At 55.4% G+C, this 24,688-nt stretch overlaps 6 protein-coding genes across 6 annotated transcripts in view; 3 read left to right on the plus strand and 3 right to left on the minus strand.

Annotated features, from left to right (window-relative positions):
* PTSG_12249 (uncharacterized protein) overlaps nucleotides 1-6,310 on the plus strand; it is a 7,660-nt gene extending 1,350 nt beyond the window's left edge. The window contains exons 3-14 of the mRNA XM_004994312.1: nucleotides 1-31; nucleotides 277-390; nucleotides 525-584; nucleotides 857-1,120; nucleotides 1,346-1,478; nucleotides 1,693-1,994; nucleotides 2,310-3,044; nucleotides 3,284-3,598; nucleotides 3,897-4,061; nucleotides 4,245-4,421; nucleotides 4,761-5,280; nucleotides 5,509-6,310. The exon at nucleotides 1-31 is cut by the window's left edge and continues 536 nt beyond it. Of these exons, the coding sequence (XP_004994369.1) occupies nucleotides 1-31; nucleotides 277-390; nucleotides 525-584; nucleotides 857-1,120; nucleotides 1,346-1,478; nucleotides 1,693-1,994; nucleotides 2,310-3,044; nucleotides 3,284-3,598; nucleotides 3,897-4,061; nucleotides 4,245-4,421; nucleotides 4,761-5,280; nucleotides 5,509-5,849 (3,157 nt within the window). The 3' untranslated portion in view covers nucleotides 5,850-6,310. The remainder of the gene's footprint in view (nucleotides 32-276; nucleotides 391-524; nucleotides 585-856; nucleotides 1,121-1,345; nucleotides 1,479-1,692; nucleotides 1,995-2,309; nucleotides 3,045-3,283; nucleotides 3,599-3,896; nucleotides 4,062-4,244; nucleotides 4,422-4,760; nucleotides 5,281-5,508) is intronic.
* Nucleotides 6,311-6,415: 105 nt separating this feature from the next.
* Nucleotides 6,416-9,270, minus strand: PTSG_05052 (uncharacterized protein). The gene is made up of 4 exons (XM_004994313.1): nucleotides 8,870-9,270; nucleotides 8,575-8,642; nucleotides 7,412-8,309; nucleotides 6,416-7,020 (listed from the first exon to the last, which is right to left on the minus strand). Exons 1-4 carry the CDS (start codon nucleotides 9,084-9,086, stop codon nucleotides 6,641-6,643), a joined length of 1,563 nt encoding a protein of 520 aa, XP_004994370.1. The 5' UTR covers nucleotides 9,087-9,270; the 3' UTR covers nucleotides 6,416-6,640.
* A 114-nt stretch (nucleotides 9,271-9,384) lies between these two features.
* PTSG_05053 (uncharacterized protein) lies at nucleotides 9,385-13,816 on the plus strand. The gene is made up of 14 exons (XM_004994314.1): nucleotides 9,385-9,577; nucleotides 9,710-9,798; nucleotides 9,988-10,112; nucleotides 10,208-10,321; nucleotides 10,490-10,579; nucleotides 10,767-10,870; nucleotides 11,065-11,134; nucleotides 11,498-11,581; nucleotides 11,811-11,900; nucleotides 12,001-12,075; nucleotides 12,300-12,468; nucleotides 12,760-12,845; nucleotides 13,033-13,206; nucleotides 13,392-13,816. Exons 1-14 carry the CDS (start codon nucleotides 9,534-9,536, stop codon nucleotides 13,548-13,550), a joined length of 1,473 nt encoding a protein of 490 aa, XP_004994371.1. The 5' UTR covers nucleotides 9,385-9,533; the 3' UTR covers nucleotides 13,551-13,816.
* Nucleotides 13,817-13,941: 125 nt separating this feature from the next.
* On the minus strand, nucleotides 13,942-16,812 carry PTSG_05054 (uncharacterized protein). Its single transcript, XM_004994315.1, has 6 exons — nucleotides 16,766-16,812; nucleotides 16,180-16,328; nucleotides 15,914-15,983; nucleotides 15,397-15,683; nucleotides 14,934-15,108; nucleotides 13,942-14,505 (listed from the first exon to the last, which is right to left on the minus strand). The coding sequence occupies exons 2-6, from the start codon at nucleotides 16,291-16,293 to the stop codon at nucleotides 14,429-14,431; spliced, it is 723 nt and encodes a 240-aa protein (XP_004994372.1). The 5' UTR covers nucleotides 16,294-16,328; nucleotides 16,766-16,812; the 3' UTR covers nucleotides 13,942-14,428.
* A 1,330-nt stretch (nucleotides 16,813-18,142) lies between these two features.
* On the plus strand, nucleotides 18,143-22,443 carry PTSG_05055 (uncharacterized protein). Its single transcript, XM_004994316.1, has 13 exons — nucleotides 18,143-18,316; nucleotides 18,646-18,716; nucleotides 18,869-18,957; nucleotides 19,125-19,210; nucleotides 19,465-19,591; nucleotides 19,790-19,866; nucleotides 20,045-20,177; nucleotides 20,424-20,509; nucleotides 20,731-20,766; nucleotides 20,995-21,063; nucleotides 21,225-21,321; nucleotides 21,535-21,626; nucleotides 21,790-22,443. The coding sequence occupies exons 1-13, from the start codon at nucleotides 18,188-18,190 to the stop codon at nucleotides 21,871-21,873; spliced, it is 1,176 nt and encodes a 391-aa protein (XP_004994373.1). The 5' UTR covers nucleotides 18,143-18,187; the 3' UTR covers nucleotides 21,874-22,443.
* Nucleotides 22,444-22,448: 5 nt separating this feature from the next.
* On the minus strand, nucleotides 22,449-24,607 carry PTSG_05056 (uncharacterized protein; the record flags this gene model as incomplete). Its single annotated transcript, XM_004994317.1, has 2 exons — nucleotides 22,449-24,115; nucleotides 24,290-24,607. The coding sequence occupies 2 exons, from the start codon at nucleotides 24,605-24,607 to the stop codon at nucleotides 22,667-22,669; spliced, it is 1,767 nt and encodes a 588-aa protein (XP_004994374.1). The 3' UTR covers nucleotides 22,449-22,666.
* Nucleotides 24,608-24,688: the final 81 nt, after the last annotated feature.

Below are 24,688 nucleotides of genomic sequence, written 5' to 3' on the forward strand. Positions count from 1 at the left end.
GGCCGAAAACCTTCAGCTCGCCATGGACAAGGTGCGTGCTGTTGAATGTGTTTTCGATGCTGTGTGCATGTGTGTTTGCGCTTTTGTGTATGGTTTAATTTTGTGTGTGTGTGTGTGTGATTTATTGTCTCGTGTGTGTGTTTGTGCGAGTATCCTTGCCTTTCGCCCTCGCGTGTCAATGTGAGCATGCTGCACATGCTCACACATCCACACACGCATACACACACGAGTCATCACCATGTGCTCACCACCACGTGCCACGCACCGCGACTGTAGGCTGAGGAGCTGTTTGGCATTGAGAAGTACTTGACGCCCGCCGATATTCTCAAGCTGGACGAAAAGTCCATGCTCGTTTACTGCAGCGAGTACTACTACCACATCAACGAACAGGTACGTGTGTGTGTGTGTGTTTATGTGCGTGTGCGTGTGTGTGCGTGTGAAGGGGTGTTTGCATCCCATCCCGGCCGGTTGCTGTGGATCCTCACTGCAACGTGTGCCACTTCACACATTGTCGTTGTTGACAGCTCAAGCGCGACCTCGCTGCCAAGCGCATCTCCAAGCTCATCGCTTTCACCCGCGAAAACGTGCGTCCTCCTCCCCTGTTCTCTGCTTGTTTGCTGTTGTGCGCGTTTTGTGTGCGGTTCTCCCGCTGGTGTACTGCTGCTCTCACCATTTTCACCACATCATCTTCTTATGCCTCACTCCGTCCCCCACTCCATCATCATCATCATCATCATCATCATCATCATCATCATCATCATCATCATCATCATCATCATCATCATCTTCTTCTTCTTCTTCTTCTTCTTCTTCTTCTTCTTCTTCTTCTACCACGCTTCACCACCGTCGCCGCCAGGACGAGACCAAGGCGCGGTATGTTGAGCAGGGCGAGCAGCTGCTGCAGCGCGTGCGCACCTCTGAGGAGCTCCTGACGGGCGTGGACGTGATCGACAACACCATGGCCGGCGCAAAGGACCGCCTCCATCGCTTTGACACATACAAGTCCGAGCACAAGCGCAGCATCGTCTCAATCCACCTCGACATGGAGGCAACCTACAACACCCTCGCCATGCGCCTCGCAAACCACAACCGCCCAGAGTTTGTGCCAGAGAACAGCGAGGTGCGTTGTGTGTGCGAAGACTGTGTGCGTGTGTGTGTGTGTGAGCATGTGTGTGTGTGTGTGTGCGCGCGCGCGCGTGTGTGTGTGAACGTGTGCAGGTGTGCCTGAATATTTTGCTCTCTTGTCACTTGGCGCGCGTGCTTGTTTGTGTTCACTTCAACTTCTCTCACCCATCTCTCCGCCCCAATTTCTCCACCCCCAACACTCCCCCCCCCTCCCCCACAGCTGGTGCTCGGCACGCTGACGGCGCGTATTCGGGACCTGCAGGCGAAGGAGAGTGTTGAGTCGCAGCTGCACGCCGAACTCAACCGCCAGACACGCCTTCTCCAGCTCGACTCCCAGCACGCCACACAGGCCGGTCCGTACGCTGAGACAGAGAGAGTGTGTGTGTATGTCGAGTGTGTGAGGGTGCTCAGTGTGTGCGTGCGTGTACTGTGTGCGCGTGTACTGTGATGTACTGTGCACGTAGTGTGCGTGCGTGCGTGTATAGCCACATGTGCATGGTCACATGAAAATGTCACTCGCTCAAGTGCGGCGGTTCATCGCATGTGTGTGTGTGTGTTTGCTTGCAGGCAAGATTGTGCAGTGGATTGAGGACAAGAACCAGTACCTTGCTGGCGACTTTACGGTGACGTCTAGCGGTGAGGCGCGCAAGCAGCTCAAGCTCTTTGACAGCTTTGTCAAGGAGAGCAAGGCCATGCAGGCCGACCCCGTGCAGCAGCTCGCCAAGATCAGCAAGGTGCTCGCCGAGGAGAAGTACGAGCGCGCTGCGGAGGCGAGCGAGCGCGAGAGCGACATCAAGACCAGGTTCGCTACCCTCGACCAGACTGCCGCCGAGAAGGAGCCCGTTCTCAAGGACAACCTTGCTCGCGAGGTGCGTGGGCGTGTGTGTGAGTGTGTTTACATGTGTGTGTGTGTGTCGTGCGTGTGCATGTGCGTGTGTCGTGTGTATGCATGCGCACGCACATGCGTGGTGTTGTGTGCTCCTTCTCTTCCTTTCCTCCTTTGCTTGCTTGCTTCCTCGCGTGGACCAGTCGCCATGTCGCGTTGACTTGGCCCTTCAATCGCTTGTTCAGACCTGAGTCTCTTTCTGAATCCCATCCTTTCCTCACCTTCGCCACCACCACCACCACCACGAATTCTTCACTACATCACCACCACCACCATGATGCCTGCGACGGTGCAACAGCTCTTCAAGGAGAAGGTTCGGCTCGACGTGAAGGTGCACACGGAGACGTTCCAGTCCCTGCAGGCCTGGTGCGCAGAGAAGTCTGCCTACGCCACCAAGAAGGAGACGGTGGCCTCTGTGCAGGCAGCCCACCTCCAGCTGAGCGTGCTCGATGCGCTGCTCACGGAGAAGAGCGATGTGGAAAAGGGCAGCGTTGCTCGCCTCAACTCCCTCGGCGCCGCCATCCGCGACGCCAAGTACGAGACGCAGTACTCCCAGTGGGTGTACGAGGACCCTGCCGCCGTGCAGAAGCTGGAGGAGGACGTGCAGGCGCTGCTGTCCACGCTGGAGCAGCAGGCGGCGCAGAAGCGCACGGTGCTTGAGGACGACCTGGCCCGCGAGCAGGAACGCGAGCGCATCGACCTCCTGGTCAGCAACCACCGCTCGCAGTACGAGCAGCTGCTGGCGTGGGCAGCGAAGAAGATTGAGTACCTGGAGACGAAGGAGACGGTGGAGAGCTCGTCCGAGGCCAAGAAGCAGCTGAGCAAGCTGGAGCTGTACGAGAAGGAGAAGGCAGACACGACCGAGGGCAACGTGGCGTCGCTCAAGGCCATGGGCAACGAGGTCCGCACCACAGAGTACAAGACAGAGCTCTCCCAGTGGAAGTATGAGAAGCCCGACACCCTGGTTGCCCTGGAGAGTGAGATTGACGCCAAGTGGCAGGAACTCGACCAGAAGGCAGCAGCCAAGAAGGCGGTACGTGTGGCGGGGTGGCGGGGTGGCGACGACGTGCCTGCATGCATACATGCATGCTTTTCTCGTCTTTGCGATTTTGTGTGTGCGTGTGGGTGTGCGTGGCAAACATTTCCTTGGGTGTCGACTGACTGTCGCTCCGCTCTTCATGTTTTGCTTCGTCTTTTGCTGCTCACACACACACACATGCACACACATGCACACACACGCACGCACGCACGCACACACACACACACGGGCAGGTGCTTGAGGACGACCTTGCGCGGGAGCTGTTTGCAGAGCAGACGCGACTGATGGCGTCAACCCACTCGAGCAGCCACGACAACCTCATGAGCTTTGCTGCCCTCAAGCAGAAGCAGTACGCCGAGGACATTGTTGTCAACAGCATCGCCGACGCCCAGTTTTTGCTGAGTCAGCTCGATTCGCTTGAGCAGGAGCGCAAGACGGTGCAGGACTCGATGGTTGTCTCCCTCAAGCAGCTTGGCAAGGACATTCTTGGCCGCCAGTACAAGACCGCCCACAGCTCCTACACCTACGAGAACCCGGCTGAGATCACGGTGCGCGATATAAAGACGTTTGTCCGTGTTGCTTGTCGTTTACTTGTTTAAGCTGTTTGTTGTTGTTGTTGTTGTTGTTGTTGAAGCTGTTGTTGTTGTTTAAGCTGTTGTTGTTGTTGTTGTTGTTTAAGCTGTTGTTGTTGCTGCTGTTTACCTTATCGTTCGCACGTGTTCTTCGCTGTCCCGCCTTCACTCCAAAACGGTATGTTTCCCTCATCACACCAACACCAACACCAACACCAACCCCACGTCTCCCCTCACCCTCACCGCCACCACCAACCTCTATTTCCATCGTCAGGGCCACGAGGCAGCTGTCGACGAGGCGTTTGCCAGCCGTGCAAGCGAGGCCGCTGCCCGCCAGTCAACGCTGCAGGAGCTGCTTGCCAAGGAGGAGCGCAAGGAGGAGCTTCGCCTCGAGTTTGCCAGCCTCGCTGCTGACTTCATCCGCATGACAAACGACAAGGTGCTGTGATGTGCTGTGCTGTGGCGTGGTGTGCTGTGTCTTTGCTGTGCTTTGCTGTGCGTTGGATTTGGTACACGCGGTTGCTCGCTGGTGTGCGTGTGCTGGAAGCACGTGTTCCACCAGCCGAATACCACCGTGTGCGCGCCGTTCTCACACACATTCCAATTTCATGTGCATGCCCAGATTGCGGAGATTGGCACACAGGACGAGCAGAAGGTGATGCACGGCTTCTCGCTGGATGAGGTTGAGGCGTACGAGACCACGCTCTTGAGCGAGGAGCAGGAGCTCTCCAACGCCACTGCTGCCCGCCAGAAGGAGTACAAGGCCGCCCTTACAGAGATGGACTCCCTCGGTGTCACCGTACGTGTCCTTGTTGTGTCTTGGTCTCTTCTCATCTTCTTATCTTTTTTTATTTTATTTTTTTGGTTTTTGCAGTGGTTGGTGTCAACACTGCTGTACCATCATGCGCGTGGATTGTCACACACCCATGCACCCACGACCCCACATACATGCCCACAACCACACATCCGTGGACGTTTCTTACCACCAACAGCATCAACAACAACACCACTCACGACCACATCCTGTTCATGCCCATGCGCGCACCCAACGCACCCAATCACCCACCTCACCCAATCACCCAACTCACCCAACTCAACTCGCCTCGCCCCCCCCCCCCCTCGCCTCACACACCTGCAGGAGAACGCGTACACGAAGCTGACGTCTGCTGATCTTGATGCGGCACAGGGCAAGTTGGACGCTGCTGTGCAGGCCCGCCGCTCCTTTTACGAGCAGGAGCGCGAGCGCCATCGCGCAAACGACGCCCTGTGCAAGCAGTTTGCCGACCTTGTTGTGCCGTTTGAGAAGCAGGTGTCTGAGCTCATGGCCAAGGTGCTGGCTGCCAGCAGCACGGAGGAGGACCAGCTTGCGCTGGTGACAGACAACCTCAACAACGCCGACAGCGTGAAGCTCGACTTTGCTGCTGCCACGCAGCTTGAAAAGTCGCTCGCTGAGCGCGGCGTGGAGTCCAACCCGTACACGGTGCTCTCTGTGGAGGATGTTCAGATCACGTGGGACAACTACATGCAGGTGCTGCAAAGCCGCAAGCCGTACCTGGAGAACGTCGTTGCGTACAAGAAGTACCGCGGTATTTCCCCGCAGCAGTACGAGGAGATGGAGCAGATCTTCCACTCCTTTGACAAGGACGACAGCAACTCCAGTCAGTAGTATTCTGCGTCTGTGTCTGTGTGTGTGTATGTGTCTGTGTGTGTATGTGTGCCTGCGTCTTGCTTGTGGTTAAAGTGCTGTGCTTTGTGTGCATCGTGTACATCGTGTTCCCTCTTATCTCATGCCATCAATTGCTGACTGCCAACACCTCCCCCTTCCCCCCCCCCCTCCGCCTTCACAACCCTGTGAACAACCATGCACACAATGCACGTGCTTGCAGTCAACGAGCGTGAGCTGCGGTCGTGCCTGTTCTCTCTCGGCGAGGAGCGCACCAAGGCCGAGATCCAGGCGTACATGTCCCAGTACGGCACCGCCGGCAACCTGAGCTTCCAGCCCTTCCGCGAGCTCATGATCACGCTGCTTGGCGACGCCGGCACCCCAGCGGGCGTCAACGAGTCGTTCAAGGTCATTGCCCGCGGGCGCACGGCTGTTGCGGAGGAACAACTGGCGGAGCTGCTGTCATCGGACGACGTCGAGTACATCAAGGCCACGGCGCGCCCTGCGGAGGAGGAGCCTGGATACGACTTCCCCGCGTGGATTGAGGAGGTGTTTGCTCGCTAAACGCACGACTCGTTCGTAATGGCCGCTGCAAGCACATTTTTCTCACCCAGTGCTTCCGTGATCCCCCCCCCCCCCCAAAAAAAAAAAACTCCCATGTCTCACTCATGCTTATGTTTTTTTTTTTTTCCTCTGATGCCGTTGATGCTGACCTTGGGGTTGTTCGCACACATTTGCACGTGTGACTTGTGCCAGCAGTCCCCATTGCTCGTGCATGTGGCGTTTGTTTGTGTTGTGTTGGGGCTGTGTTGGGTGTTGTTTAGTTTGTGGTCTTTCTCTCCCTCCTAACCTGATGGTGATGACGAGCATGCGAGACTGTTGGTTGTTTCTTGCTGCTTGTGTTGTGCGCGTTGCTTTTTCCCTAACGTTTGTGGTGCTGGTGGTGATGCCTTTTTGTGTGTTGCGTGTTGCTTGGGCCCTCGTGCCCGAAATAAACACCCTTCCCGTGGACGCTTCATTGTGTGCGTGTATTGATGATACGTGGGTGCAAGCCAAAGGAAAATGCACAGGTTGACATGCCCCGTCTTGGGGCAATGCGGTCAGAAAGGTCAAAGGGAGACGCAAACGAAGTGTGCATGTGTGTGTGCGCATGTGTGTGTGTGTGTGTGTGTGTTTTGAAGTGGTAAAGGCGGCCGTGTTCAGGGTGTGTTTGGTCGGCGTGCACTGGTGTGCTGCGTTGAGCCATGCAAGTCAGGAGTTGGGGTTTTGCAGGTCAGAACAATGTCAATGTGATGTTGTGAAAACAAGGAAAGGTGTGTTTGCGTGCTTGTGAGTGCGTGGTAACGTAACAGCAATTAGACTTGGCTGTCAACCGTCTCGTGTTGAGTTGCCTCATCTGCATCGTCGTCTTCGTCGTCATCATCAGCATCGCCATCACGGCTGTTGCTGTCGTGGTGGTTGCTGTTGTTGGATCGAGGACTTGCGTCGCGCTTCGGCGATGTCTGCCGAGACGATGACGATGGTGCTGCTGGCGATGCTCTTGAGGACGACGGCAGTGATGGTCGCTGTGCGTTGTCTTGGTCAGGTGCGGTGGTCGCCTGGTTGGCACCCGTGTCCTCCTCGTCCTTCCGGGCACCCTCCCTTGAGTGCTTTGGAGATTCGTGCGTGGAGGAGCCTGGGGACGCAGATGACTGCTTTGGGGTGTGCGGGCTCACCGGCCGCATTGGTGGCATTGCTGTACACGAAGAGTGAACGGGGCGGAACGGAATGGCAGAGGGGGGTTGGTGATGGGTGAGATCGACAAGGGAGAACAGATAGTTGGCATTGTGTGCGAAGACAGGCAACTTCCACAAATGCAAACACTGGGACACTTCGAGCCCGAACAAACGCAAACACAAACACAAACACAAACACAAGCAAGCGCACAAACACAAACACAAGCACAAACAAGCGCGCAAACCCAAGCAACCAAACACAAAACAACCAAACACAAAACAACCAAACACAAACACAAGCAACCCAGCACCAACAACCAAATACAACACAAGCAAGCGCACAAACACAAACACAGGCAAACGCGCAAACACAAACAACCAAAATACAAGGATAATCAAACCAAAACCAACCTCTGGGCGTTGTTGGCGTCTTTGGAGAGCCGGGTGCCTTTGGCGACACGGGCCGTGGTCCGCGGCCGTCCTGTCGTGGAATTGGGGCACGCTGCCCCTGTGGACGGAGTCGAGGCAGCCGGATGGCAGACGGTGCCGCGGCTGGCGACGACACCTGCTGTTGCTGCTGCTGTTGCTGCTGGTGCTGCTGTTGGAGAGGACCAGGGCGGGCACGGGCACCGCGGCTTCCAGTTACGGGATGGGCGACGCGTGGTGGTGGCATAACGAGGCGAGGCTGAGCACCCTGTTGCTGCTGGCCATTTTGGGATGCGGACACACCCGCAGCTTGTCCTTTGCCAGACGCAAACGACACGTGCTGCTCGTACTGCGACTCCCTGTGGACTGGCAAGAGGATTTGCTGGCTGGCTTTGCGGGAAGCGACCTGGGACATGACGGTGCCGTCTGGCATCTCAATCTCAATGGGGTCTGTCAAGGTGCAGAAGCAGTCGCACTGACAGTCGCCGCGCTTGCACATGATGACGATGAAGGCGATGATGGCGGCAATGAGCAAGACGCCCGCCACGACTGGGGCGGCGACCCATGCCAGGCTCGGGTCATCGCAAGACCGCAGGCACTCATCTGGACCACCGCAGTAGCCGCAGGTGCACGAGGCGTCGCACTGGGTCTCCAGGCAGTTTGGGAGCTGCACAAACTCGACGCTGGCGGCGACGCGCTCGAAGCGCATGAGGTCAATGTAGCAGAGCGTTGGGTTGCGGAAGATGCTCACGGCGCCGTCGATGCGCATTACGCGCTCGAGCCCGTGCAGGTTCTCCAGCAGGTTGTTGTTGGTGATGGCCAGGTCACCGCCAATCTCCTTCAGGCTGCGCAGCCCGTCCAAATTGACAAGATTGGGGCAGTTCTGCTCACGCCCGTCACGTGTCGTGTTGTGGCGTGTATGTAGAGGTGAGGGAATGTGTGCGTGTGTGTGTGCGAGAGAGAGAAGAAGGGAATGTGTGCGTGTGTGTGTGAACGTGAATGTGTGTGTTTGTGAGAGAGAAGAAGGGAATGTGTGCGTGTGTGTGAATTTGTGAAGGTATTCGATGGCTTGCATCTGTTCCATGTCACTGTGCATCGGCGAGTGCCGTGCTAGAACAACAACAGATGTGTAAGCGCTTGTAACCAACCTGGATGGTGACCGAGCCCGTGATGCGCTCGACGTTCCGAAGAACCTCAAGGTCCTCCACAGCAACGGCTATGCACGCAGGGGTGGAATTGTTCAACCGGAGCGCAATGTGTACAAGTGTGAGCAGACTGTGAGCAGACAGCGAGCAGACTGTGCAAGATCACACAGACAGACATCACAACCTCACATTACAATCAAGACACGGTTGTGTTGCTCACTCTGTACGTCACACACACACACAACACGACACAAGACGAGCTCGCTCGCACCACATAAGCCCCGCATCATGACCCAACCTGTGGTGCAGCTGATGAAGAGGTCGCCATTAAGGATGCTGCAGTCTGTGTAAGGGATTTCACCCGTGGCGCCGTTCTCCAGGTCCGAGATGGTGTGGGTGTTTGTGATATCATTGCATGCTTGTTGCTGTGCACTTGCACCACCCACAACCAGCAGCACAGCCACAAGAACAGCACTGACAGTGGCGCCGGTCGTCTTCATCGTTGCCATTCTCATTCTTGTGAGGAATATAATTTGCACTGCAAGTCGCTGCGTCTACGTTCGTCCTTCTCGCCTCGTGTCGTCGTCGTCCCAAGCCAGCAGCACCGCTCACACGCAGCAGCACACGCTCCCTCGCTCGCTTGTGTGCTTGCTTTGCTTGTTTGGTTGTTTGGTTGTTGTGGGTGATGGCGAGGGCGGCGCAAAACAAAACACAACAACACACGCCAACAAACACAAGCACCAAGCAGATGCGTGCAGGCAACGGAGAATCCACTGGAAATACAGCGAATCGTCGATCATGCGACCTGACTCAGCAGATTTTGCAGGTGTCTCAGGCGAGCGAGGGCGAACAAACAAGCGCAAAGCAGCGACACACTTGTCACACACCCATCATCGCACACACACGCCACGACCAAGGCAGGTCAAGAGCCGACAGCCAAGAACAACAACCGCAAAACCGACATGGACACGTCTCCAGACACCAACGCAGGGATGGACCCCAAGGCGTAAGTTGTGTGTGTGTGTGTGCGTGTGTGTGTGTGTGTGTGCGTTGCAACAGCGCCCAGAACAAGACCACATTGTCCTGACACGCGTGTATGTATGTATGTGTGTGTTGCGTGTGCGTGTGTATCGTGTAGGCAAGCTGCGGCGCTGAAGGAGCAGGCCAATGCCGCGTACAAGAGCCACGACTTTTACAAGGCCGTCGACCTGTACACCAACGCTATCCGTGAGTGTGCATGCGTTGCGCGCGCGCGCGTGTGTGTATGAGTAGCTTTCGTCGTACACGTGAACTAGGGAGGGTGTCATGGCGTGTACTCCTTTGCACGCACATACACACACACACTCACACACACATGCACACACACATGCACACAACACACACTCTCACACAACACACACACACACAAAACTGCAGGGTTGGATGGTGAATGTGGCATCTACTACAACAACCGCGCTGCGGCATACATTCAGCTCAGGCGGTACTCCGACGCCCTGAAGGATGCCCTCGCCGCCATCCGCATCGATAACACCAACATCAAGGTCTGCTCGTGTTTGTCACCTGCAACACATATGCTCATCCCATTGTTGTTGTTATTGTCGCTGCCGCTGACACGTGCGTGCGCGTTGCGACACAGTTCTATCTTCGTGCTGCCAAGTGCTACACGGGCCTGGGTCGCTTCTCCGATGCACGCCGCTACATTGCCGATGCGCAGAAGATTGACGCCACAAACAAGCAGGCCAAGACACTGGTGAGTGTGTGCGTGCGTGTGTGTGTGTGCGTGAGTGTGTGTGTGCTTGCGGCTGCTTTTTCATTTGTGTGCGTGTGCTCCGTATTGTGGACTGGTGTGTGAGTTCCTGAACTGCGCACTCGCCCAGGCTCATCACTGCCACCGCCATTTACACGCCATTTTGTGCAGCTTGCCGATATTGAACACGCAGAGCAGTTTGTTACCCGCTCCCAGCAAGCAGAGGAGTCGAAGCACTACAACAACGCCCTCTCCCAGCTCGTACGTGATGCCGCGCGCGCGCGCGCGTGTGTGTGTGTGTGTGTGTGTGTGTGTGTGTGTGTGTGTGTGTGGAACACGTTGTGTACGAGCAAATGCCTGGAGTTACGTCCACGCCTCCTCACCACACCACACCACACGAATCCCTTCTCCTTCATTGTGCTTCTGCTCCCCCCCCCACAACTTATAGGAGCGCGCGCTTGAGATTGCGCCGAGCAGCAGCGACCTAAAGCTGAAGAAGGCAGACGTGCTCATCAAGGCCGACCGTGTTGGCGAGGCGTCCCGCATCGCTTCGTAAGCACCGCGCCGTGCCATTGCTGCTGCTGTATGGACGGATGCGTTGTGCTGTGATGGATGAATGGATGAATGGATGGTGCTGTAGTACACTTCATCTTTCACTGCGTTGCCACCACTGCAACGTCGTGGTGCGTCACCACGTGCTCACATGCCGTTCATTCTGCTATCCTGTGTGTGTGTGCGGTCATCAGTGGGGTGCTGCAGGAGAACAGCATGAACTCGGACGCCCTATACACGCGCGGCATCTGTATGCTCCACACCGTAAGCTTTCTCTGCAGTATCGTGCATTTCCGATACTGTTGCCAACCCGTCTCTTGTCACCCATCCTTGTTGTCTCACCTACAACAACAACAACAACAACAACAACAACAACAACAACAACAACAACAACAACAACAACAACAACAACAACAACAACAACAACAACAACAACAACAACAACAACAACAACGACGACGACGACGACGACGACGACAACAACAACAACAACAACAACAACAACAACAAACTGGCTCCATTCTCTGTGCATTATCACTACCACCATTATCACCACCACCACTATCACCACCACCATCACCTCACCGTCACTGCCATCATCATGACCATCATCATGACCACCATTAGGGTGACATGGACCAAGCGCTTGCCCACTTCAAGCGCGCCCTGCAGAGCAACCCCGACCACTCCCGCAGCAGGACAAAGCTGAAGGTGCCCAGCCAGCACCGTTATTGTTGTTGTCGTGCAGTTGTGTGTGAGGAAGGTGTACGTGTGTGTGTGTGTGCGTGTGTGTGCGTGTGTGTGCCTGAACGTACACATCTGCAGTTGGGTACTTGTGAAGGTGGACGTGCCTGTGCGTGTTTGATGACTACAGCGGTCCTTCCGCTCTTGTTCATTTCCTCACGCATCCATGGGCGCCTGCTGCTGCACGTGCGTGCAGGAGGTGAAGGCGATTGCGTCCAAGAAAGAGGAAGGAAACGCCGCTTTCAAGTCCGGAAAATATGAAGAAGCCCTCGAGCTCTACAACCAGGTGTGTGTGTGTGCATGTTCGCATGTGCTCTCCATTTCTGCCGCCTACAACGAGCGATTTCTCACACGACGATGTGTGATGCGTCGACGTTTTGGATTAGATTCTGGCCCAGACGGAAGGGCTGAAGCTGTTCAATGCAAAAATCTTCTTCAACCGCGGCATTGTGCAGTGGAAGGTGAGCACACACACACACACACACACACACACACACACTGATGGAGGTAAACGAGCGCGCACACACACACACACTGGTGGCGGTAAACAGGCACGCACGCACATGTATACACACACACTCACTCAGTCACTCACATATCATACACACGCCCCCCCTCTCTTACTCGTTCACACCCCCTTTCTCACTCTCACCTTCCCCCCCCCCTCTCCATTGCCTCGGTTCAGCTGGGCAACCTGGAGGAAGCTGCGGAGAACTGCACGCGAGCGCTGGAGTGCGACGAGTCGTACACAAAAGCCCTCCTGAAGCGCGCGGAGATCAACATGCAGATGGAGGAGTTTGAGGCTGCCGTTCGCGACTACGAGCAGGCTAGCGAGGCAGACCCGTCAAACAGAGGTGCGGTCGTGGTGGATGTTTTTTTTTGTTTGTTTGGTTGTTTGTTTGTTTGTTTGTTTGTTTGTTTGTTTGTTTGTTTGTTTGTTTGGTTGGTCGGTTGTTTGTTTGTTTGGTTGTTTGTTTGGTTGTTTGTTTGGTTGTTTGTTTGTTTGTTCGTTCGTTTGTTTGCTCTTTTGTGTGCGCGTGTGTGTGTGTGTGTGTTGAGGTTGACTCTTCACTGATGGACGATGCCGCCGGCGGCAATTGTCTCCCCTTCACCGCCTCATTCTTTGTTGTCGCCGTCGTGATCAGACCTGCGCGAGAAGGTGCGCCACGCCAAGCTCGAGCTGAAGAAGAGCAAACGCAAAAACTACTACAAGATCCTCGGCGTCGGCAAGGTATGTGATGTGGAATGCGCTTCCTTGCCATACATGTTGCTAGTGAGGGTGCTATTTGCTATTCAAACCAACAGCATACCTCACTGACCACTCAACCAACACCTTCATTCTTCCGACCACCAACACCCAACTCACACCAACTGTTCCCCTTCCCGTGCTCATGCTGCTGCGCCACCAATAACATCAGGATGCCTCTGATCGGGAGATCAAGAAGGCGTACAAGAAGGCTGCGCTGACGTGCCACCCTGATCGCGTACCCCCGGAGGAGAAGGACGACGCTGAGAAGAAGTTCAAGGAGGTTGGTGAGGCATACAACGTGCTCTCCGATCCGCAGAAGAAGATGCGCTACGACAACGGCGAGGTGGGCAAGCACACACACACACACACACACAATCACACAATCACTCGAACAACCACATGAGTTGCTTGCTTGTGTTACTCGTTTTCTTTGCTTGTTTTTCGCTGTTGTCCTGCATCACGCCTTCGCCTCACGCATCATCGCCTCCACCTCCACCTCCACCTTTACCCTGCATCGCGTGTGTCCAGGATCTGGAGGACATGCAGAGCGGCTTCCCTGGCGGCGGCGGCGGCGGTGTTGATGTGCACGACCTCTTTGCACAGATGTTTGGTGGTGGCATGGGTGGTGGCATGGGTGGTGGCGGCTTCCACTCTCGCGGCTTCCATGGTGGTGGCTTCCCCTTCTAAGCAACCAACCAATCCCATCCAACCAATCCAACCACCCAACCAACCAATCCAACCAGGCAACCAACCAGCCAACCGTCAAAGCAACCTTCAATTCTCCCCTCTCCTGTTGTTTGCGATGCACTCCTTTTGTTGTCAGGGCACCTATCGAATTGCATTGTTTGGTCCAAGTCTTTGTTTGCTCTGTCTTCTGTTTGGTTCGTTTGCTTGTGCTGTCGCTTGGCGTTAGTTGTTAGACAGTGAATCGATAGACACACAAAGCACACCGCATGACGTGTGCATTGCTCGTTGTGGTTGACTGCGCGTTGTTCGTGGTCGAGGGCTTTCGTTGTTTATGCAAACACACACACACGCACACACGCGCACACACACACCTGCCCTCAAACACACCCACGTTGTTGCCATTGTTCTGTGTTTCTTTATGTGTGATGATGACTGGTTGTTTGCGTGGGTTGCTCGCCAAAGCAGCAAGGCCACGCGCTCAACATGCTCATACACGCACACGCCCAAAGACACAACACAGTCCACGGACGTTTTCTGGTCGACAAAACCACACGCACACGCATGTACACACACACACACACATACACACACTTGTACGTTCACGTTCAGGAAAAGCAAAGGCAAGCAAGCAGGACGCAAAACAACGCAGTCTATCGCAAACCAACGCAAAGGAAACAAAAAGAGAAAGGACAACAGGCGAGCACGCCGCAGCAGCAGCAGCACAAAACAAATCATGCGTTGGGCCACCATTGCAGAGACAGACGGGCGAGGAGTACATAGGCGGTGGACAAGAAGCGAGGTAGGTGTGTCATGCGCATGTGGGAGAGAGACAAAGCGGCAGCAATAACGCGATTGGAAGGAGATGGAGGGATGAAACATCAGAGGTCCAGTTCGGAAATCTCGTCCAGCTCCTTCTTCGCTTGCTTGTACTGCTCCTCCACTTCCGCAAGCTTGTCTGTCGTGACGGTGTGAGTGAGTGCGTGAGTGAGGTGAAAGGTGAGTGAGGTGAGGTGAGTGGGGTGAGTGAATGAGTGAGGTGAGTGAGGTGAGTGAGGTGAGTGAGGTGAGTGAGTGAGAGTGTGTGCGTGTGCTCGTAACACGTATCGGTGGTGCATGAAACAAAACACAACAACAACACCAACAACAACACCAACAACAACAACAACAACAACAACAACAACAACAACAACAACAACAACAACAACAACAACAACAACAAAAGCAACAACAACAACAACAACAACAACAACAACAACAACAACAACAACAACAACAACCAGCCGTGGCGAGCGAATAACATGCAGGTCATGTAAATACATGTGCACGTGCATGTGCATGTGCATGTGCATGTCAACGAGCGTGAATGGACACCGGGGGACCGACCTTCGAGATCCTCGTTTGCCTTCTCGAGCTCGCGAACCTTGCGTGACTCTTCCTCGTGCATGGTCTCCAACTCCGTGATGCGGGTGTTGAGCTCCCGGATCTTCTCGCCGCTCTCTTCGTCGGCGGCCTGCGCCTTCTCCTCGCTAATCTCAAGGCTGCGCAGCTCGTTGACAGTCTTTGACAAGACCAAACCAGAGAAGGTGTTGGAGAGTTTGACGTGGTGTGGTGTGATGTGGTATGAATGGTGTTAACAGCGACGGAAGTGAGTGTGATGGCGGCGGTGGTGATGTGAGCATGTAGAGGAACAGTCGGGTGGAGAGCACCCTTCGCGCTGGAGCATCGGTTGCGCTCACCACATGGACTCCTTCCCACTTCCCACTGCCCACTTCCTCCTCCCCCCTCTTTCCTGCCCATCCCCTCACACGTTTCCATTTAACACTCGCGACCCTGACGCCGTGCGTACCTGTGTGAGCTCGTCTTGGAGGGCCTTCACCTTCTCCTCTGCCAGGTCTGCCCTGTCCTCCGCCTTCTCAAGGTCCGTCTCGCACAGCGTCAGTTTCCGCGACGCCTCGGAGTAGTTTCGCTCGAGCTCCAGGTTGTGGTCGCGCAGCTTGCGCACCTCGTCCTCAAGGTCGCCCACGCGGTCGCCGTCCGTGTCTTGGGCCTTCTCAAGCACCTGCAGCTGCCGGAACAGGTCGTCGCGCTCCTTCTCAAGCTCCTGCGCCTTGGTCTGGAACGTGTTTGCCCGCTCTGCAGGTTGGATCGGGAATGGTGTGAGTGAGTGAGTGAGTGAGAGTGAGTGAGTGAGTGAGAGTGAGGGAGTGAGTGAGTGAGTGGGAGTGAGTGAGAGAGTGAGAGTGAGTGAGTGAGTGTGTGTGTGAGTGAGTGAGTGAGCGAGTGAGAGAGAGAGAGTGTGTGTGTGTGTGTGTGTGTGAGTGTGTTGGAGGTTGCGCGACCGCGTTTTCTCTGTTCCACTGCACCTTCTGCTTTGTCGAGGTCATCCTCGATGAGCGTGTTCTTGCGCTCAGCTTGGATGGCCTCCTGCTCCGCCTGCGCACAGCATCGCATGTAACACAACGTCACATCCACAAGTCAGTGAGGCAAAGAAGTGCTCACGCATGAACACATACACATATACCTTCACACACACACATATACCTTCACACACACACATACACACACGCACGCACACACACTCCAACTCTCCCCTGCTCTCTCAAACACACCCAACACACAATGTACGCACCTTTGTTGCGCGATCCTCCGCGACCTTGAGCTTCTGCTTTGTGTCTTCGAGCTCCTCGTGCGCCTCATCCAGTTCCTGGCGGAGGGCAGCAAACTTGGCCTTGATCTTCTCCATGTTTGTAAGTCTGGTTCGGTTGACAAAGTCGTGCTCTGAGACAAGCCAATACCCAGCGAAGAGCAAATCATGTAAGCGTTCGCAGATAGAGGAGTGCGCTTGCACACGATACTCACAGTGGGTTGCTGATATGTGCTTTGGTTGGAAGGGGTTCGACACACAAACACACGCACACACACACACCTACACACACGCACGGGCTGTGTTTGTGTTCGCTTCTCACCACCAGTCATCGATCGACTCACTAAGTGTAACCCATAAATACAAACACATCTTCATGCACGTTCACATCACAGCAAGAGGCCTCACGACACGGTTTCCCCCACAAACACACACACCAGCGACAAAGATACAACTGCCTCGTTTTTAGCATGAGTGGTTTGCTGGTTGCCCTTCTCCGACCAACCAACCAACCCAGCACCACGGCAAGGCAGCGAGAGCCGAGACAGTCACTGCTTGCTTGCTCACTCACCTCGCGTCTCGTCCTTGCTGTGCTCGACTGTTGTGTGTGTATGTGCTTGCAGTGAGTGGGTTTTGTCAGTTTTGCTGTTGTCGTTGACCGTTTTCCGAATCTGTGAAATCTTCCACAAAAACGCACTGGTACGGGCCCAATTCAGCTCCACGCCGCGAAGATTTCGAATCGTGTGTTGTGTGGGGGTGGGGGAGGGGGCTGGTGTGTGTGTGCTTGTGTGTGTGTGTGTGTGTGTGTGCGTGTGTGTGTGTGTGTGTGTGTGTGTGTGTGTGTGTGTGTGTGTGTGTGTGTGTGTGTGTGTGTGTGTGTGTGTGTAGCAACTTGGCAACTACTCGTTCATCAGTCCATCACATGTTCATCGAGTCATATTTGTGTATTTGGATTGGGAAGAAGAAGAAAAATGAAGGCAGAAACAAAGCAAAACAACGCACCCAGCCTCCCAGCAGCAACTGACTGCTGTAAAGCTAAGAGACTAAGAGGAGAAGAGCTTCAAAAGGAGAGAAGGATGGGCTTAAAGAGCGCCAGAGCACAGCAGAGGATAGAGAGATCATCACAACTTCACACACGCACAGACACACTCATACACAGTGGCGAGACGTGCTCTGATTGATCCACTCTCCTTGAGCTGCTTGCGCTCCTGTCGTCCCATCCTCTCTTGGGGCACTTTAATTGTCCACACCAGTACGGCCTGCACGCCGCCTCGAGGCCTTGCTCCGTTGAGCCCCCACCATGCTTATAGCAACAGCACCTCAGCGTCGTGCAGCACATACTATGTAGTACGCCTGTGTCGTTGGTCTCCTCCAGTTATCAGAGTGGCTGCACACAGAGGAACGGCAAGAGGTGGCTCCATGCGCCCTTAGAGTGCTGTGCTAGTGCTGTTCGTCAACGAACAGCATTTCAGGCACATCACGTTTCACGTAACCACTCTGCCCGTGTTATGCAGTTATGCAGGTCTCCTGTCTGAGGCAGCATGAACGGTGACTGGGTGATCTTTGTTTTCGGAGCGTGCCTCTGGGCCTGTGTCACGTCTCCTTCCGATGTGGCTTTGTGGATCCTCTCTCTTGCTCTGGGGAACTGGACAGCCTGAAAGCTTGGGGCTGAACAGCAACAGCAGAATTGTGCCCATTTTGAAACAGCAAGTGCCTGCCAGACCAAAGGGGTTGAGCTCTTCAACACAGTGGCAGAGGATAGGGGGGGGGGTGCGCCATCGGCACCGCACTTGCCGTTGTCGTCTCAAACTTCTTTGCTTTGAGCGCACAGAGCACGTTTCCGCTCTTGCTTGCTTTGTTGTTCTTGTTGCTTTGGCGATCTCGCAGAGCGCGATTGCAGATTTTTGATGGATATCATATGCAATCATCATGACTGTAGCGCACTTCCCACAACAACAACCACAACACACCCACCAAAGCAAACCACGACAAGATGCCTTTTGGCTTTGGCACCAGCACACGCCGCCGTGGCGACTTCACCGAGGAGCCAGAGGGCGGCTGGCTGCACGACGATGATGCCCTGGCACTGGGCGAAGGCCTCTTCTATTCCTTTCCACTGGAGGTGAGAGCACAGAGATCGCGTCACAGTTGTGCTTTGCGCTTGTTTGTGCTGTGTGCAGTGCACCTCGCGCTGTGTTTATGTTGTGTGGTCACCCCGTCCAGTGCGTGAGGACGACAAGTATGCTCACATTTGCATGTAACAGTGACCATGTGTTGTGCTTTCACTGCGTGCAATGGTGTTGTGCTGCCATTGCGTGCGATAGTGCCCTTTTACCTTTCCTACCCTTTGACTCACGACGACAACCACAACATGCACCACAACAATCTACAACCACCACAACATACACCACAACAACAACAATCACCAACCAACAATCAACAACATCGTAGTTCCTTGGACACATTGCTGTGAACCAGTCGCTGTCAAAGCTGCCCGTCGGTCGCCGAACTGCTGCCATTCGGTGCGATTTCACAGTCTCTTCACACACTGAACGCCTTGCGCTTCTCCATTTGTTGTTGTGCGCTTGCAGCTGCACTGTGCGCTCTTTCCACAGCTTGTGTGGCGCTGCACTCACCCCACCGTTGCTGCTGCTGCGTGTTGCGATCTTGGCAGGGAGATGATGCGTCGCCTCATGGTGGAATCGAAGCGTCTCAAGGACAAGAAGCCAAAGATCAAAGCCGACATCAAGCCTTTCTCAGACGGTAACCAGTGCTGTTTGTCATTGGGGTCGGGGCATGGGACCAAAGCAACGCATGCTGCTGCGTATTCGAATGTCCTCTTGTGTCGTCCTCTCGTGTCGTCCTCTCGTGTCGTCCTTTCGTGCCTGTTTGTCGCTCATTGTGGCAATCGTTGTGTTGAAACTGCGCAGGCGAGGTGACGGTCGCCGAGCTGCCCGTGAGCCTCGGCATCGCTGCGGATGGCATGGTTGTGATCCCAAACATTCCCGATGAGAAGGTGGGAGGAACCTGCACGAAACGTGGCGTCTGCGTGTGTGTGTGTGTGTGTGTGTGCGTGCGTGCGTGTGTGTGTGTGTGTGTGTGTGTGTGTGTGTGTGTGTGTGTGTGTGTGTGTGTGTGTGTGTGTGTGTGTGTGTGTGTGTGTGTGTGTGTTAGACATTCGTTCTCGCTTAAGTTTCACCGTTGGCTTGGTTGTATCGGTGTCATGTTCACACCCCCGATTCATGTCATCATCACGACGTGTGGCCACAGGCGGACACGGCCAACCCGCAGATTCTGTTCTACCACTCGATGCCCATGATCTCCATGGCCGCTGGTGGTGACGGCGACACATACGAGCTTGTCGCATACGTCGCAAAGGACGAGACGAACTTTCGCGGTATGCATTGCGTGTGCGTGTTCATGCGTGTGTGTCTGACTTGGCTTGTTCTTGCCTTGTTTGCCACGTGGCTGCGAAACACCGCCAAACTCATGCATGCCCCCACACAATATCACATATTCGCGCGCACACACACAATATTCACATTCACATATTCGCACACACATACACACACACAATATTCACATATTCGCGCAGCCGTGTATGTGTTCAACTGTGAGGAGCTGTCAGACGAAGTGCTGGCGACGCTTGGCCAATCGTTTATCCTCGCGCAGGTAACACACACATGCGTTTGTACGTCCGTTTGCGAATGTACACGCGTGATGAACGCGGGTGTATGTGTGTGCGTGCATGTGTGCGTGCGTGTGTGTGCGTGCATGTGTGTGCGGGCTGTGGCATATTCTGTCAACAGTTGCCGCCATTCATTCACACCCATGTGCTTCTTCACGCCAGGAAATGGCGGCCAAGCAGCGTGCAAAGCCGAAGAAGGAGAAGCTGAAGAAGGAGTACTTGGAGACACAGCCCGTGTACGACACCGGCGACGGTGCACAGGTCCCCGTCAACAACGAGCCCAAGCAGGAGAGCGGTGCGTATGCGCGGACGGCATGGGGATGTTTGCAAGCAAGCCTGGCATGCGCGTGCGTGTGCGTGTGCGTGTGCGTGTGCGTGTGCGTGTGCGTGTGCGCGCGCGCGCGTGTGCGTGTGTGTGTGTGTGCGGGTGCGTGTGTGTGTGTGTGTGCAAGCAAGCCTGGCATATGTGTGTGCACATGTGTGAGCGCCTTTGTGTTCTCCTGATGTCTCGTGCGTGGTGATGTGTCCGGTGCTTGAGCAGTGTACGACACGGCGTCGCCTGAGGAGCAGCCACAAGTCACCGCCGAGCCGGACTACGATCTCGGCGACAACCAGCGCACGCAGGCGGTGCGGGCAGATGGGGAGGGTTGAGTGCAAGTGCGTGCCCGAGTGAGTGAGTGCGTCTGTGTGTGCATGTGCGAGAGTGCAAATATGTGTGAGTGCAAATGTGTGTGTGTGTGTGTGCGTGTGTGTACGTGCCCTTGTGCGCCTGCTACTGTTGCGCGCACACTGCTCAAACCCTCACCTCCAGCACGTGCGTATGGTCATCGTTCCCCAATTTCTCTCAGGACTACGACATTCCCGATACGCCCGCCCAGGATCCGGTGAGGTGCATTGTTGTGGTCCTAGGTGGCAATGACGGGGCATGGCTTGTTGTTCCGCGCAGTGTGCATTGTGTGCAGTGTGCAGTGTGTGGTGTGGTGTGTGCAGTGTGTAGTGTGCAGTGTGCATTGTGATGTATCGTTGGTGCAACCGCCAACATCAGTATCAACATCAGCAGCATCACCATCACGCATCCTCACGCCGCTGGCGGCACTGCCCGTTGTCACCAGATCTATGACGTGGCTACGCAGGATCTCGTCAAGGCCCTCAACAAGCGCGATTCCATGCGTCGATCTATTGTAATGCCATGCACGTGGATGGTGGTGATGCGTGGAAGCAGTCGTGCATGGGCGCTCCTGTTCATTTGCTTGCACTTGCCCCTCTTCTTGTGCCGTGATTTGCTGCGCAACTCACCCAGTGTTCTCACATGTGCGTGTCGTGTCGTGGCTCGTGCGAGCAGAAGCCAAAGAAGTCGATGAAGAAGAAAAAGTCGATGAAGAAGTCTGTCAAGAAATCCGTCAAGAAGAAGCCCATTCCCGAGGAACCGGCAGTCCAAGGTGCAGCACTGCACTCACTCACACGCAGACACACGCACTTATACGCGGACACATGTGGACATACTCACACACATACACACACACACACACACACACACACACACACACACACACACACACACGTGCGCGCGCGCACACACACACACACACACACACACACACATTCATACACATTCACACGTGCCGTCGCCGCGACTGGCCGTTGATCTGCAGGAGAGAATGTGGACCTGAACGATGTGGAGCAGGTGCGGCAGGCCCGCCCGTCTTGGGTTTGCGTCTCGGAAGTCGGAGACACATCGGATCGCGTACGTAGTGGGCACGCACACGTGTCGCTCGTTGCCCCTGCCGGTGCTACGCATTGTTACACGCAACCTCACAACCACACACACCCCAAACACACACACGCACACACACACACACCCCGAACACTTGCTCACTCTCCCCGTCTTCTCGTGTTTATGTGTGCAGGTGGATCTTGGGTCGCTGCTGCAGCAATTCCGCAGCGCCGCCACGCTCGAGGAAATCGAAGAGGAGGACGACGACTACGAGTAGTCGCTTCTCGCTGACACACTTGCGCTGGCCATACCCTCTTAATGTCGTTGCTTTGCCCCTTCCCCACCCTCAACGCACGCACACTCGCGCACACGCACACCCTGTGCTGTGGTGTGCTCCTGGTTCCACTGCCGTTTTGCTTTGTACGTTTTCACCTCCGTCTTTCTCGCGCTGTTTTGTGTTGTGTTTTCTTTTGCTTGTGTGTGCTGCGATCAGTTTGTCGAACACCACCACCGCCAATACCATGCGTTCAACATCACTGCCCTTAACACCACGTTTGCCTGCGTGCTGTTTCCTGTTCACCGTCCGTTGTTCTCATGCCTCCACTTGTGCTGTGCACCCTTTTCCTTGTGCATGTTGCCATGACAGTGCTTCCACGTGCGCCTGTGTGTATGTGTGTATGTGTGTGTATGGTTTCTCTTGCCCTGCTTCATCTCTTCTCTCATTGCTTGTTGCCTGCACTGTTGTCGGTGGATTGTTTGATGGCCAATCGTTGAGCACGCGTGTCGTGCTGTTTGGTTATGTTACACATTTCAACAAGAAACCGCGACTAAAACCACACGCAGAAGGCATGGGCTGTAGTGAGTATGCACAGTTGAAGAGAGGGAGAAAGGAGGGCGGGGAAGAGATTGAGGTGTCACAAACATACACATGTGTGCATCGACAATTCAAATGAAGCAAAGGAATGCCTGAACAGCGCTCAACACACCAAGCACAGACAATCATACACATGCATAGCTCAGTCTTCCACTTGCAGCTGAGCGCAAGTCACGCCCAGAACTGCTTGCACAGCTTATGGCGTGGTCACAGATTGGAGCCAGCTGTTGACGTTGACAATGTCATGGCACGACACCCACACCGGCCGCTGCCACGCCGCTTGCTGTTGGATGCATGGATGCACAAGCGCCTGTGTGGTGCTGCTACTGCTGTTGCTGCTTGCATCACGTGTGCCCAGCACCCAATACAGGCATCCAAGAAGCAGCGGCGACTTTGCCTCCGTCGCCTGCACAGCCACGACAATCGTGCCAGCCGTCACTTCATCATCATCACCCGCATCACGCGCCCAACCATCATGCTGCTGCAGGCGTTGTTGTTGTTGTTGTTGTTGTTGTTGTGTGGGATCCAATTCTGCACTTTCGAGGCCTTTCACTTCACATTCCTGCCGATCATCATCATTTGTACTTTCCTGTGCATTGCCGTCGTCATCATCATGATCATCGTCGCTGTCACCATCATCGCTCTCATGTACAGCTGGTCGGTGCTGCTGGTGTTGCTTCAGCTGTCGGCGCCGCTGCCGCTGCTGCACATGCAACCCAAGAAACGATTCACTGGCCTTCACCCCTTCCAACCTGTGCGCTACTGCCGAGGAGAACGCGATGTCGACAGAACAACCCGTGTGCTGGGCCGTGTGGCTTCCACCCGGTTCGTCCTCGAAGAAAGTGTCACCAACGGAGACCTCCCGCAGCACACTGTGCATGTCCTCGCCATGAACACCACCACCAACACCAGCACCAACACTGTCGTCGTCACCAACACTAACACCAGCAACAGCACCAGCAACAGCACCGTGGCCCTGGACACGGCCATCACAGCCATCTTCCTGCCCTTCGTCTTCCTCCGTAATCAGCCGCAGCTTGGGCGGCGACCGCTGCATTCTCGGTGCTGCTGGGCCAGGGGCTCGCTGCGTTCCCTGTGCATGCAGTGGCGAGGGCACCAGCATGCTCACACGCCCATATCGCCTGCGTTCGCGGCCGGAACTCGTTGCTGCGCGCGCTGCTGCCCGAGACCGCGGTGTAAAGAGATGGTGTTGGTGTCGGCGACGGCGGTGGCGATGCGTGGATGCTGGCGTGTGCGACTGGCGCTGCGCACCCGAGTGGGAGGCCGAAGCGAGGCCGCTGCTTGCATCGGGCGGTGATGTTGGTGATGTTACTTCGATGCGCGGATGCATGTGTGGTGGTGAATCTTGCCGCGCACCTGGGTCAGTGGTATCGCCTTGCCGCGTGCCGAGTTCACTGGTGTCAGTGTGTCGCGCAAGGTCAACGCTCTTCATATCTTCGCCTCCATCTTCGCTTTCTTCATCACTGTCGGAGTCACTCGTGTCAGAGCTTTCGCCGCCGTCACTGTCCTCCGTGCCAACCAGTTGCAGGAACTTAGTTGGCGACAGAAACTCGTCGGGCTCCTCGTCGCCCTCATTACTGGTAACGTTGTGTTCGCCAGTGTGTTGCGCCGTGTCTTCGTCGCCCTGATGGTGATGATGATGATGATGATGATGGTGATGATGACGGGGATGGGGATGGTGATGTGCACTGATCCAGTCCTGCGGTGGACGTCGTTGGTGCAGCCGCCGTTGCAGTGGTGTCTGAAAGCGATGAGCACTCTGTTCTCTGGTGGTCCAACTGGCCCGCGGACTTTGCACGGCTGCTGCTGGTGGAGTGCCCTGCATGGTGCGGAGCGGGCTCGGTGTGGCAGGCGATGCCACGGACAGCGGCGTGGGTGGCTGCAGCAAGCTGGCGCCGGCGGTGCTAGGGGAGAATGCGGGCTGGGTGTTTGGTTTGGATGCTTGTCGGTGACGTGCAAGTGGGCTGTAGCTCCTGGAGCGTCCACCTGCTGCTGCAGTTCTCGTTGTTGCACTTGTTGCAGTTGTCGGTGTCGTCGGGGAGTGCGGCGACGTGTGTGCTGTTCTGAAGAGTCGGGGCGAGTGCAGCGCCCGTTGGAAGTCACATGTTGTTGTCATTGTGGTTGTGTTCTCTGATCGAGGCGGTGTATGGACACTGGAAAGCTGTGCTTGCTGCCCGTGATGTGTGAGCACCTCCAT

This window comes from Salpingoeca rosetta (genome assembly GCF_000188695.1).
Source record: "Salpingoeca rosetta unplaced genomic scaffold supercont1.11, whole genome shotgun sequence".
In the NCBI taxonomy this organism is placed as follows: domain Eukaryota; class Choanoflagellata; order Craspedida; family Salpingoecidae; genus Salpingoeca; species Salpingoeca rosetta.

What these genes read in the sequence shown, in the direction of transcription:
- PTSG_05052 (XM_004994313.1), bottom strand. Translation starts at nt 9,086, where the DNA reads ATGAGAATGGCAACGATGAAGACGACCGGCGCCACTGTCAGTGCTGTT. An exon ending in CGGGCTCGGTCACCATCCAG is followed by an intron (nt 8,310 to 8,574) that starts GTTGGTTACAAG and finishes GGGCGTGAGCAG; the next exon opens with AACTGCCCCAATCTTGTCAA. An exon ending in GACGCCAACAACGCCCAGAG is followed by an intron (nt 7,021 to 7,411) that starts GTTGGTTTTGGT and finishes CTTCGTGTACAG; the next exon opens with CAATGCCACCAATGCGGCCG.
- PTSG_05053 (XM_004994314.1), top strand. Translation starts at nt 9,534, where the DNA reads ATGGACACGTCTCCAGACACCAACGCAGGGATGGACCCCAAGGC. An exon ending in TCGATAACACCAACATCAAG is followed by an intron (nt 10,113 to 10,207) that starts GTCTGCTCGTGT and finishes GTTGCGACACAG; the next exon opens with TTCTATCTTCGTGCTGCCAA. An exon ending in GCGGCATTGTGCAGTGGAAG is followed by an intron (nt 12,076 to 12,299) that starts GTGAGCACACAC and finishes GCCTCGGTTCAG; the next exon opens with CTGGGCAACCTGGAGGAAGC.
- PTSG_05054 (XM_004994315.1), bottom strand. Translation starts at nt 16,293, where the DNA reads ATGGAGAAGATCAAGGCCAAGTTTGCTGCCCTCCGCCAGGAACTGGAT. An exon ending in CGGAGGATCGCGCAACAAAG is followed by an intron (nt 15,984 to 16,179) that starts GTGCGTACATTG and finishes TGCTGTGCGCAG; the next exon opens with GCGGAGCAGGAGGCCATCCA. An exon ending in TGACCTCGACAAAGCAGAAG is followed by an intron (nt 15,684 to 15,913) that starts GTGCAGTGGAAC and finishes TCCAACCTGCAG; the next exon opens with AGCGGGCAAACACGTTCCAG.
- PTSG_05055 (XM_004994316.1), top strand. Translation starts at nt 18,188, where the DNA reads ATGCCTTTTGGCTTTGGCACCAGCACACGCCGCCGTGGCGACTTCACC. An exon ending in CGCCGAACTGCTGCCATTCG is followed by an intron (nt 18,717 to 18,868) that starts GTGCGATTTCAC and finishes CGATCTTGGCAG; the next exon opens with GGAGATGATGCGTCGCCTCA. An exon ending in ACAACCAGCGCACGCAGGCG is followed by an intron (nt 20,510 to 20,730) that starts GTGCGGGCAGAT and finishes AATTTCTCTCAG; the next exon opens with GACTACGACATTCCCGATAC.